General features: G+C 43.4%; 1 protein-coding gene across 1 annotated transcript in view; it reads right to left on the bottom strand.

Annotated features, from left to right (window-relative positions):
• The window catches only part of LOC149281688 (phospholipase B1, membrane-associated-like), a 45,556-nt gene that overhangs the window by 7,365 nt on the left and 19,899 nt on the right, over positions 1-18,292 (bottom strand). Inside the window, exons 21-45 of the mRNA XM_089499111.1 lie at positions 17,004-17,104; positions 15,825-15,906; positions 15,168-15,272; positions 14,972-15,067; positions 13,573-13,644; positions 13,373-13,438; positions 13,231-13,291; positions 12,808-12,866; positions 11,322-11,395; positions 10,831-10,874; positions 10,066-10,174; positions 8,997-9,048; positions 8,405-8,485; positions 7,351-7,416; positions 6,881-6,981; positions 6,628-6,709; positions 6,262-6,366; positions 5,576-5,671; positions 5,094-5,165; positions 4,655-4,732; positions 4,073-4,133; positions 1,876-1,975; positions 1,103-1,154; positions 609-689; positions 50-115 (exon numbers count right to left, since the gene is read on the bottom strand). Coding sequence (XP_089355237.1) covers positions 50-115; positions 609-689; positions 1,103-1,154; positions 1,876-1,975; positions 4,073-4,133; positions 4,655-4,732; positions 5,094-5,165; positions 5,576-5,671; positions 6,262-6,366; positions 6,628-6,709; positions 6,881-6,981; positions 7,351-7,416; positions 8,405-8,485; positions 8,997-9,048; positions 10,066-10,174; positions 10,831-10,874; positions 11,322-11,395; positions 12,808-12,866; positions 13,231-13,291; positions 13,373-13,438; positions 13,573-13,644; positions 14,972-15,067; positions 15,168-15,272; positions 15,825-15,906; positions 17,004-17,104 — 1,962 coding nt within the window. The remainder of the gene's footprint in view (positions 1-49; positions 116-608; positions 690-1,102; positions 1,155-1,875; positions 1,976-4,072; positions 4,134-4,654; positions 4,733-5,093; positions 5,166-5,575; positions 5,672-6,261; positions 6,367-6,627; positions 6,710-6,880; positions 6,982-7,350; positions 7,417-8,404; positions 8,486-8,996; positions 9,049-10,065; positions 10,175-10,830; positions 10,875-11,321; positions 11,396-12,807; positions 12,867-13,230; positions 13,292-13,372; positions 13,439-13,572; positions 13,645-14,971; positions 15,068-15,167; positions 15,273-15,824; positions 15,907-17,003; positions 17,105-18,292) is intronic.

Below are 18,292 nucleotides of genomic sequence, written 5' to 3'. Positions count from 1 at the left end.
TAACTGGAATCATTGGCATTGTTACAATAAACGCGTCGGGGAGACGTACCTCTTTGTAGAGTATTTCCAACGCGTCCTCGACGTGCTTCACGTGATTTTGGAGCGAGTGCCACTCCTGGCGGAGAAGAGAAAGCCTCTAAATTTCTGTATAAAAGCCGATTGTAACGATTCTGATTATTATTCATAGATTTAATTATTTAAACCCGTAAATCTCAGCAGATCTGGCAATTTATTCTTTTCGCGTAAAGCTTAATCACAAAAAGAGTAAAATATATTATAGGAATCTGTTTCTATGGCAACAGCCTATCAGAACCTGCTTTTCTGTCACATGGCAATTTACCATTCCCTGAAAATCATGAACGAGGCAAAACCTCTGAATAATCTTAATGATATTTAATGCACCCCCTACAAGGTCGGGGCTATTGTTGCCTTTTACTAGATAGAATCTGGAATTGATGTCTTCTGCTGCTACTGGAAGGCTATTCCATGTGTAAACTACTCTATATCTTCACAGCCCTTAAAAATCTATAATATAAATTTGGGTTTTCAGGGTTTTTTGGGGGGGAGATCCCCCATTGCCCGGTTTCTGGCGTCCCACGTCTGCTCACCCTGTTGGAACAATACTGGCACAGGTCGTTACCCCCAATAAAGATTGTGATTATCTTCCAATCCTCTTCAAAACGGATTCCCTGATGAATGGAAAGGGATGGTTAATAATGAACCCGTGCTACGCGTGATGGGTCAGGATGTGAACTTGCGCGGCCTTTGATCCCCACATGCTGATAGGGCTCCATTCCTTAATATGAGCCCCGACACACACGCTTATACACTGGCATTCACCAACCACAAGCGGCACATTCAGCGGAAAGCTGCAGCGCTCCAGGACCCCCCCAGGGTGGATGCCTGGTCCTGGCTTCCCAGGAATAACTACTTTTTAAATATTTTTTTTAGGTACTGTTCAGGCTTTTACCGAATACCCTCCAGAGTGCAGCTGTAACAATAACCACAACGCACACAACACACACACACGGATACACGCACACACGGATACACGCACACACGGATACACAGATACACGGAGACGGCTACCGGACAAACTTACAGAGGTTTCCTTCATTGAGTCCACGAGCCTGCGCGCCTGGGCCGGCATGTTTCTGCAGAAAAGGAAGCCGACCATTACTGATTTACAAAGGAGAATTATTTCTATTAGAATCTATAATAATCGCGGCACCGCATCACAGGAACTGCTAAACTTCACTAACAGACCAAAGAAGAAAGATAGGAAGATTTCAGAAACAAAGCAGCCGCTTCCGTTCGGGGACAGCCTGCCGAGGGCTGAAGGACATCAGCGTCTCCTCCGAGAGATCCCCACGAGCTCCTCGGCGTCAGACATCGGGGAGCGACTCGGTTCCTTTCCTTTTACTAAATCAGCCCAGATTTCAAAGTAAATTCCTGTCTCGGAACACCTGGCGGCTTTTCTTGATGTGCTTAGAATTAGAACGCAGAGACGGAGATCCTCGGAGAGACCCTCAGAGACCCTCGAAGAGACGCCCCGGGGGAGGGGGGTGGACAATATGTGCCGGTCATTGACAATATTGACCCTTTTGGGGATTTCACATAAGAAAAACTTTTCTTTCTGGGACCTCAAACAGAAGATCCCCCGAGTGACGAGTTAGAAAGGACCTGAGACCACAGTGATCCACCGCCCCAAATCAGCAACTCCCCAAAACAGCGAGGAGGAACCACACGAGAACGGCGAGGAAGAGAAGAGTGAATGGACTCAACGGAGACCCAATATATAACATACTAATGGAAGAAACGGTAACGAGTAACGAGCGCTCGGAGTTAAACAAAAGAGTTTTTTTTCCCGCTTACTCTGCTTTGGCGCCACCGACCGCCACGTTAAACATGGAGTTTTCTTTGCCGATGCCGGTCGAGAATCCTTTAATGTTTGGGTTGAACTTCTTTAAAATATCTGGGGGGGAAAATGAGAACAATTAGTAGTTTCTGAAAGCCATGAAAGCACCTGGGGGGGCTTTATAAGTGAAAATGATCACTACTTGGGGGGGGGGGGATAACCCCATCCGACGCATTTCACCGGAATGTTCGCTACAAATGTAGCAATTTTATGAATCTTGGCAGAATTCCAAGAACGTTTCCTTTTGAAGACTTTGATGGACTTCAGCCGTTTTTCAACCTTAATTATCAGGTTACTCGGTTTTATGCCCGATACGGATTTATCTCACTTGGTGACATCTATTTAGGGCATTTGGGGCACCTGAATCATCATCTTAAAACAATACCATTAAAAAAAAATGCACTTATATTACCGACATTGTATTTTTAAAATTAATTAAAAAAATAAATTAAAAAAAAAAAAAATTTATAATAATAATAATAATAACAAATAATAAATAATAATAATGATAAATAATAATAATAATAATAATAATAATGCCCTCAGTATAAAAATAGGTATTCTCTATTGATGATGCAGATTTTTTTTTGGGGGGGGGGAGTTTGAAGCTCATAAAGCGAGGGTAATAAATGAAATTCAGGTTGAACTCACTTGGTATCGTCGTGTGCGTCTCCAGGGTCCCGTCCCCTCCGATGCTGCAAAAGAAGAACATTGTGTCCTTGTCGTGAGAAATCCACCCCATAAGACTCGAATATTTAATTTAATAAAACATAAAAAGTAAGCGAAGCTTCACAGGTTGCCGCGGCAGGTAAGGAAGTCAGGTGTGATGTTTATAATTTATAACAGAGAATTATTGGGTCAGCATAGCAAAATACGCAAAGTTACGCAAGATTTAGGGACTTTAGAGGTCTCTTTAGTGAAAGGAATGTGACGTTCCCTCTCATTCTTACCTCCAGGAAATTCCTCTCCATTCATTCGCAAAGTCAGCCAATGAGGTCGCGTTGGCACCAAAGGCAGCCTAAGGGCCGGATTCAAACAATTAGGACCCCAATCAGAAGACGCAGTCAGGGAAAGTCAATGAACGCAGGGTCATGCGCGACACCCTGGTGCCCGGTAACCGAGCTGCCCAGCGGGGTCACGTAATGCGTGTTGGTAGTAGGGGGGTAGCAGCACAGCAGCCCGTGAGTGTGAGTGAGTGTCAGCATATGGTTTTGGCATGTCAGAGGTGAGCGGTGGGAGGACGGAGGGGGGTAGCGTGTGTATGTATGTGTAAGTGGAAGGCGTTAGAGTAAGTGGGTGTTTGAGTGTTAGTATGTGTGTGTTTTGGTTACCAGGGGCGGCAAAGAAATACCGCCCCGAGGGATCACTTACCCTATGCCCACCCTGCATTAATGCTTTAGTCCCAGTTGCTGAGCAAACAATATATCAATTTCCCATTCTCTTTCCAGTTTGTTCAGTAATATGTTGGAATTCGACATTTTCAAAGCTGTTTCTGGGTAACACTTGATCCGAAATGTCCAGGAAATCTGATATTTCCACTAACGAAAAAACCTCCAAAAATAGTTCAGGCCAAACTGAATATTTGCCATAAAATAAATAAATTGTTTTGGTGAATATATAAGAGAATGAGTGCGCACTTACTGTTAATGAGTCTCCCAGCGCTGCCACCACCTTGATATCTGCTGGACGGAGCTTGTGGACTGGATAATAACGACATTCGATTATAGTTAGTTTTTTTTCTTACATTTATTTATGGTAGATACAGTATAACAGCTTCCCAGCAGAAGTGGTAGAGGCGAATACAGTGAGGGAATTTATTGCTGTCAGTCATGTGATATTTTGGGTGACTTTCTGGGCTCAAACACCACACTGAGCTGATGCTTTATGGCAATGCCAATGAAGTCCGTTCCTCCATAGACTTTCATTAGTCAGAGAGTCCAGCTGGGTGATTAAGACTGAGCCATTCTATTGTTCCCCACAGGCAGTATTATAAGGAGTCGGGGTGTTTAGTAGATCGGGGGTCAGATTGGATTAAGGGGGGTAGTAAATATTTGATTGGGAGGTCATTATTAAGGAGGTTTGACTGAAAAGTATTTTATGTTAAATGATTTTTTCTGGCCATACAGTTAAGGAACGATCGCGGGTTCTGCTCACCTGAGGTGGGGATCTGGGGGGAAGGTCCCGGTGCCTGGCACGTCATGTCACTACCCCAGTTCTGCGTTACAGAGGGAGAATATTGTAGGATTAGTGACCGCAGCGTGTTATATGACAGCCGGTCCATAAAGATTGTACCGTTACAGCAGCTGTTCCAGAAGTTCAGAGCAGGGAAAAGCACCAAACAACGCTGACTTACAAAAAAGTACTCGTGGGTTTTAGTGACCCCCAGGAATAACAGTAGGTGGTGTCAACAAAAACAGGACCCCTCAAATGATCATCTCGTTGAAGTCAATATAGATGCAGTACAGGCTCCGAACACTGGGGGGCGCCGGTTCACATTATTATATAACAAAGCATTCTCATTGAACTTGCATTCCCTCGCATAGAACTTAAAGTCCCCGTCACTCGCATGCCCTCGCAAACGATTCACAGATGTGTGACTCTGTAAGACGTCTCGTCAGTGTTAGCATGCGAGGGCGCGCGGCTGGGGCACAGTCTGGTCGGTCGAGTTAACCCTTAACTTGACTGACCATTCAACGTCTTAGTGAACAGACCTAGATGTGTGAGGAGCCGAGTTACCTCTGCCGGTTTCGGAGTGGGTGGAGGGCTTGGGTAGACGTAGTTGCTGTTTTTAAATGTCCTCAAGAAGGGTTGTTGCTAAAAAAAAAAAAATACAAAAAAGTCAGTAGGAATAAACGATGCTTTTGACAACCTCTTTAATTTACCACTTTCACCTAATTTACATATATAATAATAATAGAACTAGAGCAAAATAAATAGCCGATTGCAGGGTGAAGACAGAACACGGCAGAGCGTTCGCTGACGTCCGTTAAGCAAGAGATAAAGGACGGCCATTATTCTTTGCCTGATTGATACATTTCCAAATAACAAAACACGATGGGTTCTTCTTTCCCGTTTATTGAGTAAATCACCCCCTTACGTTTTTTGGTTTTCATTCGGTCCGATGTGGCTGCTAATCGCTGCTATGGCAATAAATGCTGACTCTTCTGAAACATACCTGGGTCGGGCAGCTCAGAGTAATATTTTCCAGAAAGTCCAAAGCGGCCGTTTTCTGCCCAAGGGGTTCAAGCTGTAAAGAGAAAAAAAAATTCTCCGATGACTGATGAAATTTCTTCTGAGAAATCTCCAGCGAATTTTTTGCAAGCTGGCGAGATTTTACTAAATCTTGGTTGCCGGCTCTTGGTCCAAAACCCCGGCTTTTTGCTCTGAATTCGGTCCAGAAGTCAAAACGCTAATTTCTCTCGGTTTCTCTTAAATTGGTTTCTCTTTTTCAGCAGAATATCATCTTAAACATAAAGTAACACCAACTGTAGTCTGGTGCTAAAAACCTTGGGGCTCCTCTCAGCTTTTTGGGGGATATTCCTAGGTAACGTAGGAACTTCTATACATTTTTTTTTGTCTTATTACAAGAATAACTTTAAAATCTCTAGAAATGTTTTCCCGTTAATAACGGCGCGCATGGACCCGCTGGGTACGCACCATGTTCTTCCAGAGCATCCGGGCCAACTGAGACTGGGCCTTCTGGCCGAGATGGAAACAGTCCGGGGCGAGGAAGGAGATGTCGGGCCGACCGTCCTAACAAAAATACAGAAAAATGGAGAGAATGATCTTTCTATACGGAACATCAGCTTCTGGACAGGGCTGGACAGGTATCTGAGTGCTGCAGGCAGAGATCACCACTCCCATCACCCGGAGTGTCCCGAGCAGTCGAATGAAGGGCATGGAGTTCGACTGGAGGCAAACGCAAGACGTTTCTTTACAAAATCTGCCGTCTGGAATTATATCCCAGATAAGCCCCCCCGGCACAGGCACAAAAAATTCCCCAAATTAAAGAAAAACTACAGCAGAGGTGGGCAGGAGAAATGGTGGTGCAGAAATGGCTGAAACGGGGCCAAGCCGGACCCTGGATTTGGCTTATTGAGCAAAGACTCACCCGCGACCCGAGGCAAGTCCAGACTCCAAAATCAGCTCCCGTTTGGCAGGAGACACTCGCTCGCCCAGCTATGGGGCGCATACATAGGTGGAGGGAATATTTTTAAAAACAGAGTTGTTGGGAGTTGTGGAGCCGCCATTAAGCCGCCATGACGCCCCCCCCCCCACGACTCACAACACCCCCATCTGTGCCGATTCCCAGGGACTGTTTAACCTCCGCGAACAGGATTTACCTGAAGATACGGGATGGTTGTGTTCCGGAAGAAAGGCTGCAGGACGACAGTGAAATCCTCTCTGGTGTCGTATCTTCCGGAGTCGATCAAATGCTGCGTGCTGTGCTGCAAAAAACAGCGGCGGGGGGGAGAGATTTATAGGAAGAGCAGTCGGGGTTCACGGGGGGGGACTCTTCATTCTGAACATTACCCAACGCAACAGAGGGGATTAAACATGCGCGGGATGGACATACGGCTCCTGAATCTAAGACGAGGCCGAAGACTGATTAAGGTTTGAGTCTTTACAGCGGGAGAAACGGGCGACTAGACGGGGGCCGGATGGGGCCGGCGGGGTCTGGGTTTCTATGTTAAAGGCTGCTGGTTTACCTGATAGGCGAGGTTGGCATCTTTTATGATCTGCATCTCATTGGACGTCTCGGGGATGTTGAGGAGACACGGACAGAGCATCCTGCGGGGGGACAGATATTTCAGCCCCAGAGATTACAATAATCCCCCCGCGTGACGATATTCCCGTCCTCGGACACACAGCATACGCAGACATTTCTATGTTGTGTAAGTACGCATCACTTTGGGGAGTTTTCGCCTGTGGTTCTCCCCCAGTACCGCTGATGTTACCCACCTTGTAACTATGCCGGGGCACTGAACCCGGGGGTCCATCGTGGCTTCTCTCAGCGGGATCAGGTTCATGACTTCCACGAGATTGACAAACGCTCTCGGGACCTGGAAATGGAGGAGACAGAAAGCTGTTCATAGACCGGTTTAAGGAAACTGTTACCACGAATGAAGTGTTGCTGGGGGGTATTACCCATCGGAGGGGTCTCCCCCATAACATATACGTAATGTATGTAACACCTTGTATATGAAATGCTGCCAATTAGTCTTGTATTAGGGGGGGGTTGAGGGTAAAGTCATGCTTTGGGGATGGCGGCTCTATGGTTTCTACCCCCCGTAGGTGAACTATGTTTCCAATATCGCCCTCCTTCAGCCACTTCATTGTTATCACACAGGGGAAGGCGGATGCGGAGCCCCCCACCAGCTCATCACAGAGACCCTCCATATAATCCCACTCATACTCCGCACGGAACGCACCTCATTGTGTAGAATGTCCAGAGCTTCGCGGATGTGGGAGACAAAACTCACAGACGAGAAAAAGTTCTGGAAAAGAGATCAGAAAACATGAAAACCCATAAAGCTGATATCAGTCATCTTAACCCTATGAATGCCAGAGGGGAGAGTCTATGCCATTCATTAACGTGGGACTGCTCCCTGCGTCACATCCAACTCCCCAAAAAGCATCGGACCCGATTCTCACTCATAGTGAACGGATTCGGCGCCCCGGGCACATAGTGAGAAAGCGAGGTTTAGTGCGGGTAACTCCGAATTCCTTCATAAAGTAATCTTTATTAAATTTAAAACCAGGCAGCCAAGATCAAACCAATAGAACAACTGTGATTAAACTAACGTGAAAATGTGTCCAGATCCCCTTGATACAAGCTGAAACTGAGACAGAGCCTTTACACATTCCCTGTATATACACGCTACACACTATCATCTTATTGATGTAACAACGTTATTCCATACATGTAGCCAGTTAATTTTGGATATATGTAACTTGTATATATTTTAATGTAATATAACAATAATAACAATAATAATAATAATAATAATAATAATATTAATAATACAAAATCTCAATAAAATGCATCCATGTAACACACGCTCAGTCCCTGCGGAACCCTCTTAATCACTCGCATCACTGAAGGTCTTTCCATTGGCTGCCATTGTTAGTGATTTTAGTGATTGTCGTCTAGATTTGACCCCTAAAAATTGTGAATTTAGGCAGGTCATGAAATCACAAATCACGCATTTCCTCGTTACAACCAATTAAATTTTAGACGGGTAATTAAATTTGACCCATTTTTACTATTTCTTTGCACAGAATATACATATTTGTTTTATGACAATACATTTATAAATATTACTACTTATTCTGAATTAAGCAGGGGCGGGGCTAGATGTATTAAGACAGGGCTTACACTTAGCCACGCCCGCTTCTATATACCTCTGCTCTCGATTGGAAATTCCTCCCCCGCTCTTCATTATTAAAGTATTATTTGATGCTATGGGACAAAGAAATACTCACGCTGTCCGTGCAGGAGGCGCAAAGGTCGTTCGCACCGATCAGAACCGTAATCACTTTCCAGTCATTGGAAAAATCCACTCTCTGCAAACAGACAAATGTTTTAGAATCTTTACGGGGTTTTTTTGTGTCTTTTTTGTGTTATCCAATTACTAAACACGAAAACCAAACCGTGGCCACTGCATTTATTAGACAATAACATAATTATTGGGTTACAAACATACCTGGGAATATCCAACGACCCGGAGCCCTCCCTTTTTTGGAGGTCCCACTAATGTCAGTGGGCGGTTCCGTTGGTGTCGGTGGGCGGTCTTGCTGACGCAGGGAAAGTCCCTGGTTGGAGGGGAAGTGGGACATGACGCACTCCCCGCCCACTTCCCCTCCCATTCTCCGGAGACCAGGAGAAGTGGCGCGTCACCCGGAGTCTCCAGGAGAACCCCGGAAGTTGGCGACACCAACCAGGGGAGGCCTTTAAGTCACAGCACGCTGGGATATGACATCACATCCTGGTGCTGTGCAGTGAGACCGCCAGCCGTGGAGGGGCCGGCTGGGGGGGGGGGGGATCTGCCCTGGGTCAGGCCTAGGACTTTCTTACCTTGTCGGTCTTCATCTGATCGATCAGCGCTCTCACTTGCTCTGGCAGATTGCTGCAAAAACAATAAATGGTTAAAAAGTATCTTTCATATTTCATCAATTAGCGAGTTAGAAAATTAATATAACCACCACCTTTTTATTATAAATAAATTCAATTTAAATAATTTTTTTTAAAAGGAAATATTTTTTACCCCCCCCCCAGAGATCTATGGCAAAATGTGGCAGAACTTTCATTATCTGATCAATTTCCTGCCCTGAAGTTCTCCCCCCCACCCTTACAAAAGCTGCCTGAACCAATCAAAAACAATCAGCAACTTAATTGCTGAGAAGAGATAACTTAAGAACAGGAAGTTAGGACGGCCGCTACCATGGCACACAAATAAGGGGGGGGGTTCTTGTTTTAAGCTTTAATTAGAGTATTTAGCATATAGAACCGTAACATATAGGATTTGGAAACCTGAAAAAAAATCTTCTTTCATCCAACGGCTGGACAATCAGGACAGGTTTTATCTTTTGTTTCCTGTTATTCAGTAATTATTTGCGTTTTGAACGTATGAGACACGAACGGCGAGTTAATTATTACAGAGTCTATAATCCGTCTTCCAGTAACTCCCCGGACTATCAGCGGCATAATATCTGGAGAAATGTGCCGAGTGGGTAAAGGTGAATAAACATCTATAATGGACGGGATGATAAGGGTTAATAGTTATATTATCGGCACTGGGATACGCTGGATCACTATGTAATGCCACAAATCCTGATGAATATTATCTGTTCCATAAAAACACGAAAACAATAGAGACGAGCGATCTATACGGGGCACAGAACAAAACGTGAACAAAGTGCAACAACGTATAGGAGGTCAGCTGATCTATATGTCCAGCGCTGGCGCTTTTATCTGCTAAAGCCGACCAAAGACGTTTTATTTATTTATTTATTTATAAAAGTTAAAAAAAAATATTTTTCTTCAAAGATTAGAATGCAGTAAATTAATATTGGTTTTTTTTTTTTTTTTAAATAAAGTTTTTTTTCTACAATAAACGTATGATGTCGCCGAAGGGAGCGCTTACAAGGCTTTGGCTCCAGGAACGGCTTCGTTCAGAAAGGAGTTGTGGCCGGAGCTGCTGCCGTTTCCCGTCGAGTATCCGGTTAGGAACTTATTGAACTCCAGAAGAATATCTGAGAGGAAATAAAACGGCAGAACCGACGGCCTCAGATAGTTGTATAAATCATACGTCTTCTCCCGCTCTCTATGATGTCATCTCCAACAATCGGAAACATTTCAAATCACCAGAACTTTTTAACGGTAGTGAATACGATCAAAGTACCCAAAATCTTATTAATTTAATGATGGAGAACCTATAGTATTTCATTAGAACATATATTAACCATGTCATTTTATAACAAAGTATTATCGCCCGGGGAATCGTTTAAATCAGGAGGCAAGATCAGAGGCTGAGATGGGATGGAAGGAAGTTTTACTTTACTGAGAGGGTGGTAGATAAGTGGAACAGCCTCCCAGCAGAAGTGGTAGAGGTTAATACAGCGAGGGGATTAAACATGCATGGGATAGACATACGGCTCCTGAATCTAAGACGAGACCGACGGCTGATTAAGGTTTGAGTCTAAACTATAGGCACATTTTAAAAGCTGTATTATCATCAGTGTTATTCTGTATCATGCAATAGGTTGGCCCTTCTTATAATACGATCTCACAAAGAATGTCGACACGAAGGCAATATATATATTTTCATTCATTACTCCTATTTTTATATTTTCACTTTAAATGACATCTATATTTCCTGTATAACTTTTGGTTCTTCTCGTATACTTACTCGGCAGGGTCGTAACTCGGTCCAACGTGGAATCCCCGCCAATGCTGGAATATTTGAAAACGTACATTATTTTGATGCATTTTACGGTCGTACTAAAAAGTAACGCAGTTCTAGTACTTGCCAAGTTCACCCAGAAGGGTCACGGGAGACGATGCCCAGTATTCTAGCAATTCATATAATGTAACGCCATTTAATAAATCATTAATATAATAATAATAATAATAATATTTTTATAATGCACTATTCTGCCCATCAAAAATAATTTTAAAAGGTGTTTTTTTTTTGTTTTTTTTTAATTTTACGGACTTTAAGTTTCTTTAGACATCTCCAAGTGGAATAAGGAAGAGAGAGAACGCATTATATTGGTTGTTAAAATATGATTAAAGAATTATTTCTGGGAAGGGTATAATGGATCTTTTCATTACAAAAAGGGTTAAATTCAGCTCCCTGTTATAAAGGGGGTCCTGTGGTTCCCACACAGTAAAAGTTACCTCCACGACAGCCCCCTGTACTGGTTGAACACATCAAAGACGTCTTGTGGTTTGGATCCGATGCCATTTCCAGCCTAGAGTAATTAATCAGTTAATTATTAATAACAACAATTAATACAATTAATCAGTGTGAGATTAAGACGTTTGTTGCCTTATTTTTTTATCATGTATCATCGAACGCGTAATTAAGAACAAATTAATATTAACGACGGAAGCATAAAAAAATCTTCCATATGGCGTTTCTATAGGTTCCAGAATAATTATCAGCATCCGGCGCTTAATATTTTAATAACAGATTTTCATTTCTCGGAGCACACATTGTTATAGTATTTAAGTAGCTGTTATATATGTTTCTATATCCATTTTTTTATTATAATGTTTACAAGGTAGGAGGAGAATTTGGAAGAGGGGTGGAGCTAATTAGCATATGGACCTCCCATGAATCCACCATAATGAGCTCCCAAAAAAATGAATTTAATCTGAAATTTTATCTTAAAAACTGCAGAAAAGTTAAACCTGAATGAACAAGAAAAGGTATATTTGTAAAGAAAACCCAAAACTGGCGGTGTTTTAAGTTATGATTTTTTAATTATTAATATTCATTGTTAAATGAATTATTATTGAAAGCTTTTCATTATTAAAACGCTAAACAATCTGATTTACAATTTTTCCTCCCCTGAACTCTTACAAAGCCCCCTCTGCTTCCATTTGCATTCAGACAGGTGATTCGTCTCGTGTTTCCCGTGTTCTGTGCTATTATTATTTGGCACACGCAGGAAGAAACCCTCATTTATCAAAGCAAGGAGCAAATTATAACCTAGTCTCAGGTTAACGCATAGAGTATCTTTAAAGGGGAATCCGCCAAGTAAAAAGAATTTTCAAAAATATTGCGCTTTTTTTGCTTTTTACCCCAGTTGTAGTTTTTACCCCATAATATAATGTTTTTAGGCTGCTGTATATCAGCCATTTGTTCTCGTTCTGTTATCTCAGCCTCGATGTACTACACAATAAATAGAATGGCTCAGTCTTAGTCGCCAGTTGGACTCACTGACTAATGAAAGTCTCTGGAGGAGCGGACTTCATTAGCATTGCCATAAAGCATCAGCTCAGTGTGGTGAATGAGCCGGGAAAGTCACCCAAAATATCACATGACTGACAGCAATGGCGACTCCAGGTCTACAGATAAAGAGAGCGCACACATTAATAACTAGCTGATTCCCCTGTTAGTCTACCAGCCCCATTCTGACTCCCATGAGCCTCTTTACTTGTTTAGATAGAGTGTATTGGATTAGAAACCTGGTCCTCTGCTCATATACACTAATATTCCCATCATCCTCGGCTCACCAGTTTGCTGATGCTCGTAATTGTAACACAAGATATGTAGGGGGGGTAGATTCTCCCTACCCCTCCACTAAATTGAAATCAAACCCTTCATCAAGTTTGTCGGAGAAACATTTAACTAACGAAGTCAGACAGGAGATCTTACGGTCAGCGAGTCCCCAATGGCGGCCACCACTCTGACATCAGCCGGTCTCAGCGCATGAACTGAAACACACAGAAAACTCCGTCAGGAGAGCGACTTTCAGCTCTGATGATGTCAAGGAACAAAAAGGTATAAAAAGACTGAAACAGGCGGGATTTTGTTGACCGCTCATCGGGTCAGTGGACAAAGACATGTCCTAGTGTGCGAAGGGCACAAAACCTGGGTTCCTCTTGGGCTAACGCATCTATATCCTTGTTTCTTATTCAGATACACTGTGATGGTATTCAATGGAAACCTTTTTGCAAGCACAGCAGGAATCGTTGAAAACATATTCAAACGACTCACGATCGTCAGAAGTCCTAGAGGCCCCACTTAGAAGTTGGCATAAAAGCCAGAGTGTTTGGGGTAACTGCGCCTTAGCCTCACCTGAGGTGGGTATCTGAGCCGATGGAGCCTTGTCGGTGCAGTGCAACTGGCTTCCGTGGACCTACAAACACAAAGGGCAGACGTCACGAGCTCATTCATACACCCCGTATCCGCCATTCATTCACCTAGATGCTTTACTCACGGGATCGGGGGTAATCGTTGGGTAGGTGTAATTGCTGTTCTTTGCCGTCTTCAGGAACGGGTCATTCTAGGGAATCACAAATTAAACAGAGAGCGTTAGCCGGACTTATCGGGATCAGCGAGACCTTGGCAGGTCTGTAGATTTAAGTGAAAAAAACGCTGTCTGTCTAACACTTCTCTTTTTCTGTTGCCGGTACATACCGGCGGTGGGCAGCTGATAGGAATGTCGGCATCAAGGTCCTGACCGGTGGTTTTCTGACCGAGGGGCTCGAGCTGTAGGAAAAAACCAAGCAGAGGTGTTTATTATAGACCATAAAGGAGGATCTGGGTCTGTACAAAGTTATTGTCAGGATCCATTCTCTGCTGCCTGAACCATGGCTGAATTATACTTCAGGCTAATACTTCAGTTACCACTAGTGGCCACCCTCCTCCCTCTAGAGTGAGCTGAACCTGATTATCAGGTACAGCTGCGCCTCATGAACTGAGTGAAGCCTGCCTTTATAAGACCTGCCCTGCCCATCAGTCAGGGCCTTGGCATTGAAGTTGTAGGACTGCCTTTGCTCTGAGCCGCTACCTGTGCCTGAACCCGTGCCCGTGCCTGAACCCGTGCCCGAACCCGTGCCTGTGCCCGAACCCGTGCCTGTGCCTGAACCCGTGCCTGAGCCTGTTCCTGTACCCGTGCCTGAGCCGGTACTTGTGCATGATCCAGTACCCGAGCGTAAGTCCGTACCCGTGCATGAACCTGTACACGTGCCTGGCCTGGTGGTACTCCGTTCCCGTCCGCCCTGCCAGTGGGCCTGCACCCGAGCCTGTGCCTGAACCTGCCTGTGGGCTTACCTGCCAGTGGGCCCGCACCCGAGCCTGTACCTGTGCCTGTGGGCTTACCTGCCAGTGGGCCCGCACCCGAGCCTGTACCTGTACCTGCACCCGAGCCGGTACCTGCCTCAGCTCCCGTCTCTCTGCCTCAGCTCCCGAGCCTGTACCTGCCTCAGCTCCTGTCTCTCGTCCTATCCAGTCCTGCTACTCTGTCTGTAACTATATCAGTGTCACCATGCATAAAGGGGTACAGACAGAGTTCCCCGTATCCCCTGCACATGGACTCCTACACGACCTGCTCGCCCTGGTCCTGACAGTTATATAGATGTAGCCTTTATATAGTCAGCGGAGCGTTTCATTGTCTCAGGGTAAAGAAATGTAACAGCGGACGGAATTCCGACACCTGCAGGACTTTCTGCGAGGGATGGAGATGTTACAGGAGGTTGACGTTTCTTCAATCGACTAATAAGCAGGAAGGACGATGGATAAATTCTACAACTTGGCAGCTAAAACTCAGTTCTGTTTAGAAGCTCAGTTGACGAAGTCGGAGACAAAGAGTGAATGTCTGGAGAGACCCGTTGGGTTCAATAACTTTTTCCCAACAAACAGACAATCTCTTGGAATCTGAGCTGATGTCAACATTCCCCCGAGATCCTTGCCGACGTTCTATATTGACCTAAACATCCCCCACGGTGCTCACTTGAGATCCTAGATACATTTTAATGACCGATTCTCCTTCAGATGACCGCATGGCCCAGCGAACGCGTACCTTTTCCACACTTACCATGTTTTTCCAAAGTCCACGGGCAGCCTGGGCATGAGCCTTCTCTCCGAAATGGAAGCAGTCGGGCGCCATGTAGGATCTATCAGGGACGCCTTCCTAAATAATCAACGCAGACGGAGTTTCTAACACAGTTTCAGTAGAATCAAAGCTTTCTTGCAGCTATTTCACGAAGTTACTTATCGATGTTAATATTTACCGCATTCAGTGGTATCTCAAGCTGTTCCAACAGCGGCTGAATGACAACCGTGAAGTCGTCTTTTGTGTCATATTTGCCGCTCTCCACCAGCTGCCGGGTTTTCTCCTAATGGGGATCAGAAAGGGACTTAGTCGGTTCACAATTATTGTAAAAGAGACCTTCACACTTTACATAAATGGAAGCGAAGCTCCTTCACGATATATATTCTATGGGCGGTCAGCCGTCGATGATTATGGGGTGGTTGGTTTAGTGGCTGGTTTGTTGGTAGCCAAGCTTCAACATTCGTGGTCATCAACTGGAGGTCCAAACATGAACCAACAGCCAAGATTCATACAACATACTATCCCAGCTGATGACATTAATGGTAAAACCTCCATGACAGCAACAACCGTATTAATATATATATTGTGGGCCTTCCAGAATGTTATCTGTAGCTTCCCAACTCCAAATACAGGTCAGGCTCTACAAGAAGGGTCCATTGTAAAAATAGCTTCTTTTAATTATTTTTGAGACGTAAAGTCTATGTGGCTGTCGGTCCATTTATTCAGAATTTATACCCAAAGTAATGAACCCCCCCCCCATCGGTGCGGAGAGAGAGTTACGTCGCCCGGTCCGGTCACCCGATGATGGGCTTCTGTACGGCGAACGCGCTCTTACCTGATACTGCTTGTTATACGACTTAAGAGTTTGGATCTCGGGGGAGTCTGCGGCGTGATCCACGACGCACCCGCACAGGGCGCTGCGGGGAGAAGAAAGAAATCCTGTTACGCGAGACCTTTCAGGGTTCCTTTAAACGGAGCTGCTGGGTTTATGCCGTTACACCTGCTTTTGCTTAACCCCCTGATTTTGGCTGCTTTAATAATGCTTATTGGGATTAAAAAAAATAAAAATAGAAAAATGCTGAAATTAAATGTAAATAAATATTTTTTCATCTTATTTTTGTTGTTAAGACGACACAACTCTCAGCCTTAACTATGCATAAAGGCGCCAATTTCCTCATCACGGGGTGCGTTGCGCCACTTTCTTCTCCTTGGGTGTTCCTCTTTGTTAACCTTTACTCATCGCAGCGCCGTAGTCAATGATTCTGCTCCCCGGTATCTTCTCCATCAGCTTCGTGATGATAGAGACTCTCAGAATAATCGCTCAGCTTATTGATAAGAGGCAATAAATACATCTTCTTAACCCTGAGATCTGATCTTATCGAAGAAGCCCGTTGCTGTTAAATCATTTCTATTCTCGTAGCAGCCTTTGATCCTTCATTTATTTATTTACTGATACAATGTTTCTCAAACACGATAAGGGGGTTCTTTCACCCGACGACTTTATTATTATTATCAATAAAGCAGATAATATGATGTAGGTTCGGTAAGCATTTAAAGACAATGTTTCCATTTTGTTCGGTTACTTTCCGATCTTTTCCCACTTTACGTAATTATCTTAGTCGGTGTTTAGAGTATCGTTTTAAAACCGTCTAAAAGCCGATGATCGTTCCGGTCCGAGCAGAAGGAAAGTCTTTTGTGTTCACGGAACAATTTGCCTTCATTTTGCTGACATTCCTCAAGATCTTAAACAATTAAGTTCCTGATTTGTTTTACTGAGAGAGCGGTAGATAAGTGGAACAGCCTCCCAGCAGAGGTGGTAGAGGGTAATACAGTGAGGGGATTAAACGTGCATGGGATAGACATACGGCTCCTGAATCTAAGACGAGACCAACGACTGATTAAGGTTTGAGTCTTTACAACAGGAGAAACGGGCGACTAGACTGGGGGCCGGATATGGGCCGATCTGCTGAACAATTTTTGGAAGCGAAAAGTAAATATAGTAATAATATGTCACCTCATTACGATCTCCGGGCAGTTAGTTCTCGTATCGTAGTAAAGTTCTCGGAGAGGTAGAATGTCCAGGATTGTCACTAGATTCACAAACATCCTCGGCACCTGTCAAACAGATTCATATTATTATTATTTTTGGTAAATAGATACATTTTTGGTAAAAAAGGCGTAGAATGTGGATGAAATGAAAGAATGTTTTGGGGGTTTTTTTTGCATAAACCGTGGATCAGAGCACAAAATGAATGGGTCATACTACTAAAAATATATAACTTTAGTGGAGGAAAAGGATTTTTTTTTTTTAAATAATAACGAATAATAATATATTTGAACAAAATAAATCTAAATGAGTTATATTGAAATATAATCTATAGCTAAACTTTTATGCAGATCCCAAAATCACTATTTTAGGAATTTTATTGTAATATCATTGTGTTCAGAATTCTGTTGTTTATATTTGTTTTATTGGTCGTTTCAATTTTTCATCAGAATAAATTTTTTAATAGTATATTTTTTTTAAATATTTTGATTAGTTGCCTATGTTTCACTTAAATAAAACCAATGAGAATTACAACAAAATTATATATTTATATTTAATAATGTGTTACTTTATTTATAATTTATATACATATATGATTTGTACAATAATAATAATATTATATACATTTTACATTTTTATTAAATAAAATGTATTTTAGTAAAGACGAAGTTTAATGAAACTTTTATTATTGTTTTTGCCGCATTTAGCTCTTTTATGGCATAGTTCCCTAATTTTCCAGGACGGTTCTGATAAACGGGTTTGTGTCCCGGCTCTTGGTTGTAGGGAGTTTCAGGTAAACGGAGCAGGAAATATTTTCAAGGGGAAAAAAAGACAAAAATAAAATTTTTAACACCCATAAAACAGGAGCGCATGCACTGATCTTGGCAAAATTTTCGGTTCGTTTTAAGCTCATTCAAACTGAGGGCAATGTGGCGGCATGATGTTCTCTAACTGATCCTCCAATCGGGAGAGAGGACATCACCGCAAGCGCCGTCATTTGGGCAGAAGTTCTTGAAGATAGCAGATTGAAGATAGAAGAGAAAAGAGAGGAGAGAAGGGGGGGGACAGAAGAAGAAGATGCAGAAGCGGAACTGGTTTACAGAGCGTGAGACCGTGAATGTGAGTGTGAGAGAATGAGTGCGTGAACGTAAGCCCGCAAATTTTGGATGAAAATTCTGAGCGGTTTGCTTCGTTTTTCGTCCGATTCGTACTGAATTCAGTAAATTTTAAATGCTAGCAGTATTTGGCTTCTGCTG

Source organism: Sceloporus occidentalis, unplaced genomic scaffold (genome assembly GCF_023333645.1).
Source record: "Sceloporus occidentalis isolate IW3139 unplaced genomic scaffold, rSceOcc1.0.p SCAF_129, whole genome shotgun sequence".
NCBI lineage: Eukaryota > Metazoa > Chordata > Lepidosauria > Squamata > Phrynosomatidae > Sceloporus > Sceloporus occidentalis.
The sequence above is the reverse complement of the archived record's forward strand: the minus strand, read 5'-3'. Positions and strand labels throughout refer to the sequence as shown.